This window comes from Gallinula chloropus (assembly GCF_964237585.1).
Source record: "Gallinula chloropus genome assembly, chromosome: 19".
Taxonomy (NCBI): domain Eukaryota; kingdom Metazoa; phylum Chordata; class Aves; order Gruiformes; family Rallidae; genus Gallinula; species Gallinula chloropus.
The window spans coordinates 11,149,735-11,164,997 of NC_140104.1; the positions used below are offsets into that span (position 1 = coordinate 11,149,735).

The 15,263-nt window shown below is 46.4% G+C and overlaps 1 protein-coding gene across 1 annotated transcript; it reads left to right on the top strand.

The window, feature by feature from the left end:
- Window positions 1–6,760: 6,760 nt before the first annotated feature.
- On the top strand, window positions 6,761–14,816 carry FAM222B (family with sequence similarity 222 member B; the record flags this gene model as incomplete). Its single annotated transcript, XM_084272868.1, has 2 exons — window positions 6,761–6,842; window positions 12,593–14,816. The coding sequence occupies 2 exons, from the start codon at window positions 6,761–6,763 to the stop codon at window positions 14,176–14,178; spliced, it is 1,668 nt and encodes a 555-aa protein (XP_084128994.1). The 3' UTR covers window positions 14,179–14,816.
- Window positions 14,817–15,263: the final 447 nt, after the last annotated feature.

Below are 15,263 nucleotides of genomic sequence, written 5' to 3' on the forward strand. Positions count from 1 at the left end.
GCAGGCAGGAGCAGGCTTCTTGCCAGCAACAGCTTCATTCAGATTAGGGCTTTAGTTCAATTATGTCCAATTAACTTTTATTGCAGATAGCAGTGATAATTACTTGCAAGTCAATTTTTTGGCTGTGGTTATCCCAAGGCTAAAGTCTGAGCTTGATGGATTTTAATAACTGAAGTGACGTATAGTTTTTCCTCCTTTTTTTTTTCTTCTTTAGGCCTCAATTAGATGAAAGGTCAGAAGCTATGTAAAAATCCATCTTACAATTAAAGCCCAACTGTTCTGCTCTTCAGTGGTTGCGTAGTACTGTGTTCTAAAATAATCTCTTGGGACTGACCTAAAAAAAGGCTTTTTAAACTCTAAGACCTTGAGCTTGCTGCTGCTTTATCTGAAGAGTGAATTTGATGGAGCTGATGTCACACGTGGCAGTACCTGCTCGCCTGGAGCCCAGAGCTGCCGCCTTGGCTTTTTTTTACTGCACTACATCCTGTTCAAAATTGCTAACCTGGAAGCCTTTAATGGTAGCCCTTGGGCATGGGGAGTGTGATATGAACAGTATTCCATTGAAGCGCTGTTACCCCAAAGCGACTTCATTTTCTTCCTTGTTGCACGTTGCCATCCCAGCTCGGGGATCGGAGCCGTGCTGCTGCAGCAGGTGCCTCCCCTCTCCCCGAAGCATCACACCTACATTTAAATTCTCTCCGCTTTCCCCCTCCGAACTATTTAATTTTGTTGCCTGAGTAACATTATAAATGGGGGTCAGCCTAAAAGGTGAAATGATTTACAAGCAAAATCATAGTTAATTAAACTGCAAGAAGCAAACATTGATTGTGATCGAAACTGTTGCAAGGCTCTACAAAAGGTCCACCTGAATGCAGGAAGCCAAGAGGTCCTGCGCTGGCAGATGCTGACGGTGCACTCGGCTTGTTACAAAAGGCGACTTTCTATTGTTCAGCCTTCCTATTTTATTTACCCCCAAGTACACTCCATGCTATTGTGATTTATTGCCATTTCAAAAGACTACCTCGCCGCGCATTATTTTGCAGTTTTCCATTTATAAAACATTAAGAGGATGTGATACCAGCCGGCGGTGAATACAGTGCTGGTTTGGTAATTTTGTTCCAGGAAACGGTAAGATTTATCTCTGGCTTTTCAGCAGTCCTGGGAAAAAGCCATTCTGGTAAGTGCCCAAGAATAAAGGGGGAGGGTTTGGGCTGAAGGGAGGCAGGAAGCCTGCAGGATCAGTCTAGACACTGTCAAGCAAGGCACGGCTGACTGGAAGGAATCGTATTGAACGCCGAGGTTTGGGGGGGGGGGGAGAGATTCAGCATCTGCAGTTGATACGAACAAATTTTTGAATCCCCTGGATTTTAGGTTACTTTGGGAGAGGGGAAAAGGAATGAATCTCATTTGCTCTTGAGCAGCCTGCCAGGGGGTAAATGAGACACTGAGTTTCCCTTGGAGCATGAAAATTGGCCCAGATTCAATTATGTTTCTTGGCAAGCTCTTAGAGACATTAGTACCAAACAAACTTTACAACCCCAGTTTGGTTTTTTGGGGTTTGTTTGCAGCGTTTATATACGCTGAGCTTGGAATGTGCCGCGTGCGCTTGGGGGGGGTTGCCGTAAATCCCGCCGGCGGTTATGGAATTTCACGGGGCTACCTTGTGAATAACGGGGATAAGCGAAGCGTAGCAGCCCAGCCACGAGCACTTAACAACCCTCACACGGCTCACGGGACCCCAGGGTGCTGGAAACTTGGAATAGTTTGGAGCTTTTCTTTTGTGTGTGGGTAGATGCTCCTGGTTCCTCCCAGCCCCAAGCTTTGTGAACGAGCCCACAGTTAATCGTGGAATTTCAAACATGCATGTTTACTTTCAGGAACCTAACTTTAGACTTCACCAGCTTGCTTTCATCTAAACCAGCTCAGTTTCCCATATTTCACTGGCCAGGGATGGTTGGTGGGGAGTGTTTCCTTTGTGTGCTTACCCTGTAAGGCCTCTTGGGAGCTTCAGAGACTGGCGTATTTAAAAACTTGGCCATAACTCTGCGTATGTGGTCTGTTTATATAATGATAAAACTATGTTAAAGTATTAGAAATTTCCTAGTAGTACCAAGTTGCTTTACACCTAGCTTTTACTCTAGCTTGTAAAACTATTCCCTGGCCTGAGGAGCACTTGGTCTAGCAGAGACAATGCTAAACTCTGAATATCACCCAGGAAATAATATATCTTTTTAGTCCAGAAAGGCAATAAATGTCATGGTAAGAGTTGCTGGGACTGATTCTTAGCTCTACAGGGAGGGCGTCCCTGGGCAGTGGGGTGGAGGTGAGTTCTTCCATCCTACCCAGTGAGCCTTGGCAGTGACAGGACTTACTCTGGAAATCACCGCAGGGAACGCTGTCCTGCCTGGACCGAACACAGCCCTGATGTGCAGGTAAGGCTGAATGTAACAGTCACTGTGGGGATGTGACAGTTTACCCCCACCCACATCCCAAGCACTGCAAATCCCTCTTCAGCTTAACATGCTTTGATTTAATTATTAATAAATCTGTTCATGTGTCTAAACCTGCTGACTGTATCAGAGAACGTCCTGCAGTACATGTGCTGTTAAGATTATATCCTGCAGCCAGATTAGATTAAAATAACTTCAAAGAAGGATATCTATTTATTTATTCCAATCTAATGATTGTTTTCCTTTAGAAATGTACTTTATCTTTTCAGATACATTTTCAAGACAGAGCTCAATATGCTGTTCTTGGCAGTACAAAGAATTAGTTTAAAATGCAGTTCAAAAACTTCTAAGGTAATGATTTTACAGCTGCCCTTCGCTGCTGGGTGCCAAAGCCTACCTGTCAGCTTGCTCTCCAGTTTGCTGCTGACTGGTTTAGATGATGGTACTCCTGAATCTGGTACAGTGCAAACCCCCCTCAGTTCCCAGTGCACTGTGTCCGTTCCAGTTCCCCAAATAATGCACAACCCACCCCAGGAAGGGTTGGGGAAGCAGCCCCGCAGGGAGCTTTGCAGGTGCTGGTGCCCACACAAGTTGCCACCATGGAGCCAAGTCTGCTAGTGAGAAGTCTTGATGTGCCAAGTTCAGTTTATCTCCCGCTCTGGACTAATTAGAAGCAATAAAGCTGAGTGCAGGAGGCGGGGGGGGTGATGGGCCTGGCTGCCTGTGTGTCAGGACCCTGCGCTGCCAACCTGAGACCGCCTGTAACAGTTTGACACAGCCATTCATGCTCTCCTCAATCCTAAAAGCAGTTCTTGTGCAGGATTTTATTTCCTTTTAGCTGGGTGCTATGTTAGAATTGTCTGCACTAATTTGCCCTGAAGATGAGTCAGAAAGCAGTAGTCAGGTGCTGAGTATCTCAAAGGGAGCAAATGCGAAGTAATTTCTAACGAAAGAAGAAACGAACAGGCTTGCTTATGAAGATATTCCAAGTGTATTTGTTTTCAAATACTGAGATCAGTTTGAAAAACTGTGTTTCACAGAACAAAAATTGGAGCAGGATTTTAATTATAATATGGAATTCAGTGATGGAGTTATGGTCAGCACTTCTGTATAAGTCTGAATTTCTTATTTTTAATGCTCAGCAGTGACCTAGATGGCATCAATTTGGTTATTGCAAATCAAGCTAAAAGAATGATTTTATGCTTCTACTTAAAATTATTTTTGTAAGTCTAGTATTTCCTTTAAAATGATTATTGCCACCCTGGTCTTTTATGAACCTTTGGCATCGCCTAAAATGATTAACTGCCAGCGGGAACAACTTGCTTTTATAGCCCTCTCTAAAACATTACTCTCTGTATTGGAGCTAAAGCTTCTGTAAATACATGTTTTGACCTTCAAGTAAATACTGCTATGTTACTGCAGAAGCCTGGCTATTCTGAGTTGAATGCTGTGACCACTCTTAATCACTTGTTCTCTCTCCTAATGTGCCATTATCCTGTTTATCGCTGTGTGTGTGGCGCTGAGCCTCTCCGTGGCACTTCAGCAAGAGGCTTGCTCAAAAGAGTCATAGTGTTCAGGCTATAATGAGCATTAATGACAGAGCAGGTGAGCAAACCCTTTGCGTATCTAGCTGTCAGAAGTGCTGCTCGTTCAGTCAAAGAGCACGGCGAGTGCAGTGCTGCACTGCAGAGTGCTTCTCTCTCCCTTTCAAGGCCGCACACTTAACTTGCCATCACTGAAGTCATGTTTTAGACACTGAGCTCCTTTGGCCGTGCAGGGATGGGAAGTAATCCTGGGCTGGTGTCAGATATTACTGGAGTGAAAGGTAGATGCTTAGGTGAAAGTAGGGCTGGTGTGATCTGAAGGTTTTGTTGACTATGGTGAAGGCTGTTCATTTTGTCTTGTCTGCTTTTCACTGAGGTCTTGTTTTTGCCAGTCTTCTGAAGTTGATGAAATGAAAAAAGCAAAACACAGTTACTGTTTTTTCTTGCTGACTCTGAGTGTTTCTGTTGCTTATTCAGGTAAAGCCCTGGCAAGTCACAGTGGTTTTGTCTTCTGATGAAAAGGAGCTGTATTCATGTTTTGTCTTTTTGGTCTTGCTGGGCATGATGTGGGGCAAGAAACTGCTGCCCACAGGCTGTTTGCAAAGTTTCACTGAACATTGCATACTTACAGACATGAATTAGTCTCATCTATAAATGTCAGGCTTTATAGGAACCAACTTTGTGGTTCCTACAGCAATTCCTTTTAAATTGTGAATGTGACAGGTCTTCAGTCACTGTTTCTGAACACCTTCTGAAAGACTCCCAAGAACTCCACCTCCTGCAGAGGGTGACAAGTAAATCTGGGGTTAAGTTTATTTTACAAGGTTTTACAACTACATATCTTTGACGTCCAATGGTTCAGGTCATTCTTATCTCCTGGGGATGATGTGGAGAATGATGACAACTCATTCAGCTGGTGGTTGTGCTGTCAGCCCTGCAAGTCGATGAGGTTGTGTGTTTGTTCCAGACAGCACTGAGTCACTATTACCCTGAGAGGGGGTAGGGTGAAGGGGTAATAGCATGGCCTTGTCATGCTGACGTTCACTGCCCAAAAGTGAATTTTTTAATTGTTAGACCTAACAGTCACACTCAGCCACACCCTGTCAGCTTTGGAGAGCACTTGCACAGTGAAGATACAGAAGTTTTCCTCAGTTATATTTGTATGAGGTTTCTTGGCCGTTGGTTTAATCAGCCTTTGCGTCTCGAGCCGAGGAGAGGTGTATAAACACAGCACTGAGGGATTCATCACCGCGAGTCATCGCTGTGCTGCAGGAAAGCTTGAAGTCCCTGCTGATCTCTGTATTGCTGCAGGTACTCCTTGGGCGGTCTGGCTTGCGACAGGGGACTGAAGTTAGGTTTCAAATTAAGGTCTTTGAAACATCCCTGCAGAGAAGTTGGCGTTTGCAGCTTTCTGGAGCATGAAGGTGGTGGTGCTATCCAGGACACAGCGTTGCCGTGTCAGGTGTCGTCTGAAGGCTTCATGTCATTGGTGCAGTCCTAGGCAGTCTGACTCTTTCAGAAGTGGTCTCTGTGGGGTTTCCACAGCCATGGCTTCTCGTGCTGGTCTCAGGCTTTCTGCTTGATCTTCGAATGCCCCCTTAGTTTTAACTGGGGTTTTGAAGCAATGACTGAAACTGATTTTGAAGCCTTCAACTCGAGTTTTGGGGGCCATAGAACACCCCAAGCCCTTTCTAGCTGCTCCCTAGGTGTTATGGCAAAAACACTCCCAGTAATAGCAGCAGCACTGATACTTGTGGAGATCTGGGCAAGGAGAAGTTGACTGATTTCTCCAGTTTGGCTCAGCCACACTGTTTCCCAGAGCTTTCTGAAGTGCTGGTGGCTGGCCAAGGCTTGCCCCCATAGCTGCAGGACAGGGGGGATGTGAGGTGGGGCTTGGACCAGCCATCCCCTGGAGACCTTGTTCCAACTTAAATTTCTCTCCAGGATTCTAGTAACATTGGGATACTTTGAGCCTGAGATCCCCCCCCCTTTGTATGAATATGGGATTTGAGGGTAGCTGTACAGTGTTTATATATGAAGAGCTTTAGAGTTCTGTGCATTCGTTTCAAGGTTTGATTTCCTAAATGCTGAACTTCTTCAGCAGAGGACGGTGGCACCTCTGCAGCTCCTTGATGCAGAAGGCTGTTTGTCCATCCCAGAGCCGTGCAGGTTAGCGAGTCTCCTGTGAAATGAAGGAAGTTGCAGCCATTCATCTTTCAGCCTAATGGACCACAGAAATTACAAGCTGCAGCATGCAGCTTAATCTTGCCACGAGGCAGAGTGCTGCATACTTTGCCTTCAATTTATGCATGCCGTGCCTTTTTATTAAACGTAAGAGAGCAGCTGACAGGATTTCTCCAGAGGACTGGCTTTGGCTATCCCTGGTAGATAGCCAGCACATTTCAATATATAGTAAAATGAACCATGGTAGCTCTTTTTACCATTTGTAACAACCACCTTTGAAATTTGAGGATGGAGTTACGGACTATCCTCTGCGTGTCGAGCAGCAGGGGAGAGCGAGACGGCTGTTTTCATTTTAACCCTGCAGATGACCCACTTCTTGAAGCACTTGCACTGCTGTTAGAAGGTGCAGTAAGGGCTGGAGCAGCGGTTGTGCATCGGAGCTTGGTCAGGCCTTCACCCAGGGATGGCTCTTTGCCGCTGTCTTTTCTCTGTTCCTCCTTGTATTATAACTTTGAATTGTCTCTCTGTTGTTGCAGTGTGCAGAGGAGTGAATGCCCCATGTTGTGTTAGTGCCTGTCTGCCATGCTGGCCTGTCTGCCAGGACCAGGTGACCTCTCCTTTCAGCTTCTTTCTTACACGCAGATGAACACTGGACTTCAGAAATGTGAGTGACGTTTTGTCTGCAGGATGTGGTTAACTGTTAAATCTGGCTCTGGTACAGCTGTGACATAAACATTCAGGATACAGTGGAAAAACTATTTAATGTTAGAGTCTTTCCTTTGTTACGCCTTCAAGGCATCCATCAATAATGGCTCAGAGAAATCGCCGTGGAGGTTCACGTGCGTGCAGCAAGCTCTACACCACCACCCTCCTCCCCCCCGCCCCTCCTGCCTTCATAGAGGTTAATTTTAACCACAGTGAGATGAAATGCAAGTGAGGTTTCTGTGAGATTCGTGCCTCTTTGCTGCAAACATTTTGGGCTAAAAGTGTGCCAGCTGACTTGCTTCGTAGCACTACTTTTCCCTGATTCTTTCTCACTTCCATTCCTTGAATTGCTTGTAGACACCGACAAAAGCTGGATCAGGCACTTGCAAACCTTTTGAGGTCAGCAGTTCTGTTGTTCTACATACCTGGGGCATGTACTGCAAATATTAGTGATCTAGCCCAAATTACTGAAGTTCAAATTCCCTTCTTCTTTCTGATCTCTCTGAAAATATGTCTGCAGAGGACTCCAATAAATCTTTATCCGATAACTTCAGTCATTTTTTGATACTTGTACTAGCATTTTTAAGAATAACTTTTATCTTGGGAATGTAAGTTTGCTGGCTAGAGATTTATTTTTTTTTAAATCTTACTCATTCTCTTTCTTGCTGGAGGGGTGCATTGACTGTTCAGCTGGAATTTCAGTAATACCAGGGTTGCTACGTAAGATCTGTATAGTTGGTTCTTAGGGCTTTGACATCTCTCTTCTATTTGAAATGTGTGTTGGGAGATCTGTTTGCTGATGGACTCGTTGCTCTTTAAAACCAAGTAATTTACACTCCAGTTATAGCTGAAATGGTTATTATGTTAAGACTTGTGATGCTACTGAAAATAGGTAAGGTAATTGTGCAATTAAGGGTGACATGCTTTAAGTCCTGCCAGAGGGGAATAACACTGTTCATGTACACACGTGTGCTCCTGCACAGCACTTGCACAGCGTTTACACCGACTCCGCTTTTGGCAACAGCAGAAATCCTTACTCATGAACAGACTTTGTTGGGTGGCCTGAAACTGGGCATTCCCCCTCCTTTCTCTTTTCCATTTCCAGCTTGAGGTTTGCTCACTGAAACACGCTTATTCAAAAGGTGGGCTCTTGTGGTGAGAACATGGCTAGAGTCACAGAATCACAGACTGGTCTGGGTTGGAAGGGACCCCAAGGATCACAGAGTTCCAGCCCCCCTGCCACAGGCAGGGACACCAACCTCCAGGCCTGGAACTACACAAGGTTGCCCAGGACCCCATCCAATATCTAATGTAAACCTTCCTTCCTTCCTTTAGCTTTAATCCATTCCCCCTTTGTCCTGCCATTGTCTACCCTTTTAAAAAGTTGGTTCTCCCTCCTGTTTGTATGCTCCCTTGCATTAGCAAGGTCCTTGCATTACCTGAAGTTTCTTTGGTGGATCCAAAAGCTTAGTTCTGAAAGCAAATTGTTGAGGTTCATGTGAGGGTAGCTGTGCTTAAATCAGGTATTTGCTAATTACACACTTAGGAGGCAACGTGTGGGCAGTTTCTTAACCTGATGGTACCTGATGCTGTTTCTGAGAACTGCTTATCCCCATGCTGAACGTGTTGCTGTTTCCTGCTTAGAGAAAGAGCTCCAGGTACTGCATTTATAAGAATTTAGGACATAAAGTAGCTGGCAGGCACTGGCTGGCAGCAGTAATGCTCAGCTGCTCCAGTTTGTTCTGATTTATATGGAAAATGAAACTCCTCATACAGACCTCGCTCACCCCCGCTGCAGATGTGTGTAAGAATAATTGGTGTGTTTCTCCTTGTACTGTATATGCACAAGTAGTCTAGCCCCTGGCCAAAGGAGAGCTGAGCTAATGAGCATTTTTAATGAACGGTGACTTGTGGCTTTTGATGGGGGGTTGGAAACGGGCTTTAATAATAGTGCTGTTGCTTTTAGAAAAGGCACGGGACTCCACGTGACAGCCTTTATTCAGACTTACAGTGTTTGTATTAATTTTTAAAGTGTAGTTTTCTGGAGCAGACTTTTTATTAATGCTTAAAAATCCACATTAGCTTAATTATATATTTTCTTTCTTTCTTTCAAACAAGAAACATTTTTCTGAAAGATGGCCTGTGCAGTAGGATTTTTATAGATTAATATGCACATACTTTTTACTTTGGAAACTGATCACTACAGGACTTCCAGTTTCAGTATTTTTCTTTGAACTCCAACCTGCATGGCAGGAAAGGCTAACCCTGAAATTCAGCTTCATCCGTGCAGGGGACTTCTCACTGTATTGATATTCTCTCCTTCCTCTCAGTGACTCTGGTATAAACCTGACTAGTCAATCCTGGATGCTTGAGGCAAGGCTTTTGGGGCAGCATCCAGAGCCGCTGTTGGACATAGCCTGGGAGAAAAAGGGTGATTTTCTGTAACAGTGGTGCAAAGTCACAGTGAAAGGTGCTTCTTGGAGAGCTTTTGGGGCAGGGGGACCAAAAGAGCGAGGGCAGGTCAGGACTAAATAGGGGGTCATCGACTAAAACCGAATCCTTCCTAAGGCCAAGGGCTTTTCTGTGAAGCCTATAGAGAAACTGCTGGAGATTTTTATGCAGAAGATGGGCTGGTTTTCGCTCATCCCAACGTGGATGCTGTGGTTAGGGTAGGGATCCTGAAGGATGTATTGTGTTTAACATTTGTGAAAATTTACCTGTGGGTTTTAAAGCCTTAATGTGAGATGCACTTAAAATCTGTTACATTAGTGCTGAGGTGAGGCAGAGACATGTACCTCATTTCATGCCAAGAATAGCTCCAGCAGTGAGACACACACAGGAATGTGACCAGATGAATTGGTTGCCACGGGATTAGTGGGAACATGAACTTGCAGCTCACCAGTTCACTGGGGTAATTGCTCATATGCACAGCCTTTACCTTACAGCAAATATGAAATAATTACTTTTCAGCAAAAACATTCTGCCTTGTGCTTACCGTTAGGTGACTTTGTGATGTTCATCCCGTTGTTTTCTTCATGTGGTTTGTTCATCCACCATCCTCCTTGTGTTTTACAGCCCAATCCAGAGTTCTTGCATTTGCACACACATCACGAGTGTATTCCAGTAGCAGCAGTTTCTTTTGCCTGTTCTAGCTGGTTTTCCATTCACTTAGTAACTAGACCAAATTGCTCTTTACTGCTTTGTGGGATATTTGTGGGGGATCTTCAGACTCTTGCTCACCCCATAATGCCTTTCTCTTTTTTTTTCTACCTTAATTATTCTAGTCATTGAATCTTGCCTGTAGAACTACTAGCAGACCACATTTTAAGCAACACGTTGAGTAACCTGGGTCAGACCTAAGGAGAACGGCTGAGTTAGCCTGTAGTGAAGGGAATGGAGTCTCTGCTCTAGGCAAAGGGGCTCTCTCTGAAAGGGTGGTTAAGTTCAGAAGATCCTGCCTGAGGGATTTAAACCATGGTTTGCCATTTGGTGGGATAAACAACTTGATGGTGGTCCATCGTTTGACTGAGGGGGGTTGTCTTTTCTCCTCAGAGGAAGGAGTTATTGCAGATGCACTGTAACTGATGGCTGCAGCCCCACCAAACATCAGTGTTGTAGCTGCTTTCTGAAAGCTTCCATCACAGCTCCCTGTGACAGAAAAATAGGTGCTTGGGTAAGGAGTACTTAGAGTATCTGCTCAGTGTTTGTGTCCACCACCGAATTGCTGATAGGCCTATAGATATGTAAACCAGGCTGGGAAGTTTTGATGGTAAAGGTGACTTCAAGTATCTACTTAATTTTTCATCTCAATATAAAGGCTTTATGTGACAACAGCTGTGACCATAAGGCAGGCAGGAGTGGACTCATTTGTTCTTGATGGTTCTCTGATTCATGGTGAGTTGGAAGGGTCATCACCTGGAGATGAGACAGAACTTGTGGGCAAGGCTGAAAATAAAGGGTGGGGAGCTTGTGAAAGCTTCAGCTGTTGGGGCACAGTAGTACTGGCAGAGTCCCTGTGGAGGCTCTTCTCTTGGTTCAGAGCGTGGCAGCTCCCTCAAAAGCAGAGTCAGAAACCACCTGGCTGCAGCCAGTATGAGCAGAGAGGATCCTCGGGTTAATGCCAAACAAGCATTTCCTCTGATTAAGAGAAAGGGTGGTTTGTGTCTGAACAGCACAGGGAGTGAGGGTATATATAACCAGCACTGCTGTACGTGCTGTGCCAAAAACACAAGATAGCCTGCTCACAAAGCTTTTCATTTCACAGAAGATAGTTTTCATATTCCTATAATTATCCTTTCTTTTGGCATCCATCGTATTTTCCTGGCCTTTGCTTTTTGAAAGCAAATGCTCTTAGAGCAGCACTGCTCCCCCTCACCTGTGACAACTGGAAGCTGCAGGGTGCAAAGAGCAAGATGACTGGTACTCAGATTTGAGCTGTATCCAGGAGCCCCGTGGAAGCATTTTGTGTAAAGGAATCAGAGGTGGATGTCCAAGAGGAAGGGGCCGTTTGCCTGAGAGCATTGAGCTCCTTACTGGAGCATTAGATTTCCTTGGGTCAGGGCCAGATGTGGGGCTAGGGAGCTCTTGGCTCAGGAGGAACTGGCTGCTGTGTTTCCCATTCTTTCAGCACAGCAGCAGATGGCATGGACGTGCTGAAAATTTTAGCTAAAAAAAGGATGTTTGGGGTTTTTTTTCCGGTAAACTGTTTGCAAGGTGGGGCAGAGGGGGCAAATCAAGCAAAAGCAAAATCGGATTGTCAAAGCTACAAGCCGTTATTTGAAGATTATAAAATCACTTCTAAAGCAGCAGTCCCACTGGAGTTTAGCAGCAGAGCTGTGGTAGGGGAATGGCCCAACTTCTGCTTGGAATACAGTTATAGAGAGAGAGGCACAAGCATTTCCCTACAAGTTCTTTCCAGAAGCACTTTGAGCTTGTGGGCAAGGTAGGTATCTGGTCAATCAGAGTGAGACCACACCCCTGTCTCCAGAAGTCTTTTGTCTGTGTCTGGGGAGTAGTGTGTTTTTTAATCTTGTGGGCTAATCACGTAATTCTGCTGTGTGACACAGGATGCTGTCCTTAGCAAGGTGCCACCTTGAAAATTCAGCTGAAGACATAATTGCCAGCCATAAAATAACGCACGTGTAGCCGCCTCCTGTTTGCCGAGCTGGGACTGGTGAGGGCTTCCTACTGGACAGAAAAGACACTCAAAGAGCTTTCAGACATCAGCAGCTAGAAAAGAACTCAGATGTAAATGGGGGCTTGAGCTGAAGTGCTTCGTATGGTTCCCACATCACACGGGTTTAATGTTTAATTCATAACTTTCTGATTTCTGAATTACACGGTAAAGATACGGAGAATGGCTTGAAGAGCCATGGGGAGGCAGCCTTAAATTAAGAGCATAAACACTAGCCTGCCACCACAAGCTGTAAGAAATACTTCCAGTTGGAGACAGTCCAGTGTTTATAGCACATTACCTGGTTTTGCTTTGCTCCCCTGGGCAGGTCTTGCCATAAGCTGAACTGGGGTTTGTGTTGGTCACCAGGTAATAAAGGGAAGGAGGCACCTGGTACAAGATCTGCTGGTCTGGGAAGATGAAGTTCTTGCCTCTTGATTCCTTGGAGATTTTCTACCCTTGTCGTGCACCTCTCTTGCCCTGGGGTTGAGCCCTTGATATCAGAATCGGTATTGACAAATTTCCTTTCTCCACAGGGGACACTACACAGAAAATGAGATCTGCACAGTATCCTACCCCAGCAGAATTGGATGCTTATGCTAAGAAGGTCGCCAACAATCCACTGACTATAAAAATTTTTCCAAACAGTGTCAAGGTTCCCCAGAGGAAACACATACGCCGTACTGTGAATGGACTTGATACTTCGGGCCAGAGGTACAGTCCTTACCCGTCTCAGGCCACCACAAAAACAGGCCTCCTGGCCATAGTCAAGTCTCCAGCAAAAGGAATTATCAAAGACTTTGACGGGACACGCACGCGCCTGCTGCCGGAAGCAATGATGAACCCCCCTTCCACACCATACGTTGCACCTAGCACTTTAACCCACCCCCAGGCGCTTGCTCGCCAGCAGGCTCTCCAGCATGCACAGACTTTGCCGCACCCCCAGAGTATACCGCAGCCACAGACTTTGCAGCACCCTCAGGGTATACCACAGCCACAAAGCTTACCGCACCCTCAGGGGATACCGCAGCCGCAGGCACTGCCGCACCCTCAGAATATGCAGCAGCCGCAGGGCTTGCAGCATCCTCAGACCATGGCACACCAGACTCTGCAGCACCCCCCGAATCCTTTGCTGCAGCCAGGTTTACATGGAAGCAGAAAGATGCCGGATGCAGATGCGCCGCCGAATGTGACCGTGTCTACCTCAACCATTCCCCTCTCTATGGCTGCCACCCTGCAGCAGAACCAGCCACCGGACCTGAGCAGCATTGTGCACCAGATTAACCAGTTCTGCCAGGCCAGAGCTGGCATTAGCACTACCTCAGTCTGTGAGGGACAGATTGCAAACCCCAGCCCTATAAGTCGCAACCTGCTTATCAATGCAAGTACCAGGGTATCTACTCACAATGTCCCTACACCCATGCCTTCCTGTGTAGTAAACCCTGTAGATCATGCTGCTGCTGCTATTCCTCCTGCCTCTGTTAATGTGCCCATGGTGAATATTAACAGGGTGCCGCCCGCGTACCAGAACGAAATCAAATCGGTTGCGTGGAACCAGCACCAGCTTGCACATCTGCAGCAAATGTGTGGGGATGCTGCTGGGCCGGCTGGACTTGCAGGGAAGCACCCTCAGAGAGAGATCACAGGGCAGAGTTTTCCTGGCAAAACTTCAAACTACCCTCAAGAACTGTGCATGGGCCAGTCGTTCAGCTTGAAGCCCCCCATCGAGAAGCCCACGCCTTCTCCGCCTGTGAACGGGTTGCAGGGACCCTTGCCATATACCAATGGGCACTATTTCCAGCCCATCTGGAATAACATTCTGCCCACACCCAACAGTGACAGCTCTGGGTCCCAGGACCTCGCCATGCCTTTCCACGGGGGGCAGCCAGCAGGAGCACCGCTAGATTGTGCAGGAGGAACTCATTACAGAGCTGGAGCTGGCCCATCCAGCCAGAATAATGTGATGCAGACCATGGATTACCTAAGCGGGGACTTCCAGCAGTCCTGCTTCCGAGATCAGAGCATGGCCGTGCTGGGAAAAGTCCATCGGCCTCCCATGAACCGAGCACCTGAACCAACCGATAGTCGAAATCTTCATATTCAACACCCAGGGTATAGATAGGCTGCAGTCACTTTCACAGACAAAAATTATAGGTTTAGTCTTAATTTTAATTAATAAGCAAGGCGTTTTTAACTTGCAAACTTGTGTGATCATTATAGTAACCATTGGAAGAAGACATACTGTATATTTAAAAGCTTTGCTTACATGTTATCTCTCTCTCTCCTTTTATGCATCAAATATTTAACATGCCTTTTGTTTCAAAGAATTTCATTACACTACTTCACGCCACAGCTGTTTCCTCACCGCAGAACCCCCCCTTTGTGTGCAGCTTTCGCCTCCTTCTGCTTAGTAGCTACTGGCTGGACTGACGTTGAGTTTGCTGCAGGGTTTCGCAGTTGCATCTGTTCGCCAGCTCCGCCGAGAGCGAGGTAGTGTGGCTGCTCAAGTCCCCACCTCCCTTTCCTCTGAAGAGGAACAGAATTTGTCAGGAAGCGGGGGCTGGTTTTCGACGCGGAAGCCCATTTCATTAGCGCATTAAACACTGACCATTTGCACTGTCTAGAGGCCTATTTAATTGAAAAGAGCTAGCTAAGGGGGGGGTGTTTAATATAGGAAGAAGCTTTTCAGCTGTCTCTTGCCGAGACACCCACCTTTATCATTTAGACTTTGTCCAAAGCCAACAGTCTCTAGCTGATTTTTCTGACACTTTTGGGTTTTTTTGTGGACAGGGTATGGAGGAAGGGGAATGGTGGTTCTGGGACGTAGGCAGCATCGCTACCATAGGTAGTTGCCTTTTATTTTTCCCCCTGCATCTTATTTCCCTTCCCCGCTCCCCTTTTGCCAGCGGAAGAGCTAACTGAATCCCTCGCTGCTAAGGAGTCTGGCCGTCCTGATGTGAAGGGAATCCGGGCCCACTAACGACTCCAAAAAGGGTTCAGCCGCTTCCCGGGTAGCTCGAGTGAATTTCAGGGCGAGGAGGCGGGACTCAGTCTCCGGTGCAATGAGCAGGCGGGGTGGCGTGGCACGGGCATGGGTCCCCTTCCCGACCGGACGGGGCGGGGGGCGGTTGGTCTGAAGCGAAGCTCTGGCTGATGAGTCGCTGTGGGGCTGATGGTCCTGTGTTCCTCTCTTGTCAAAACTCCACA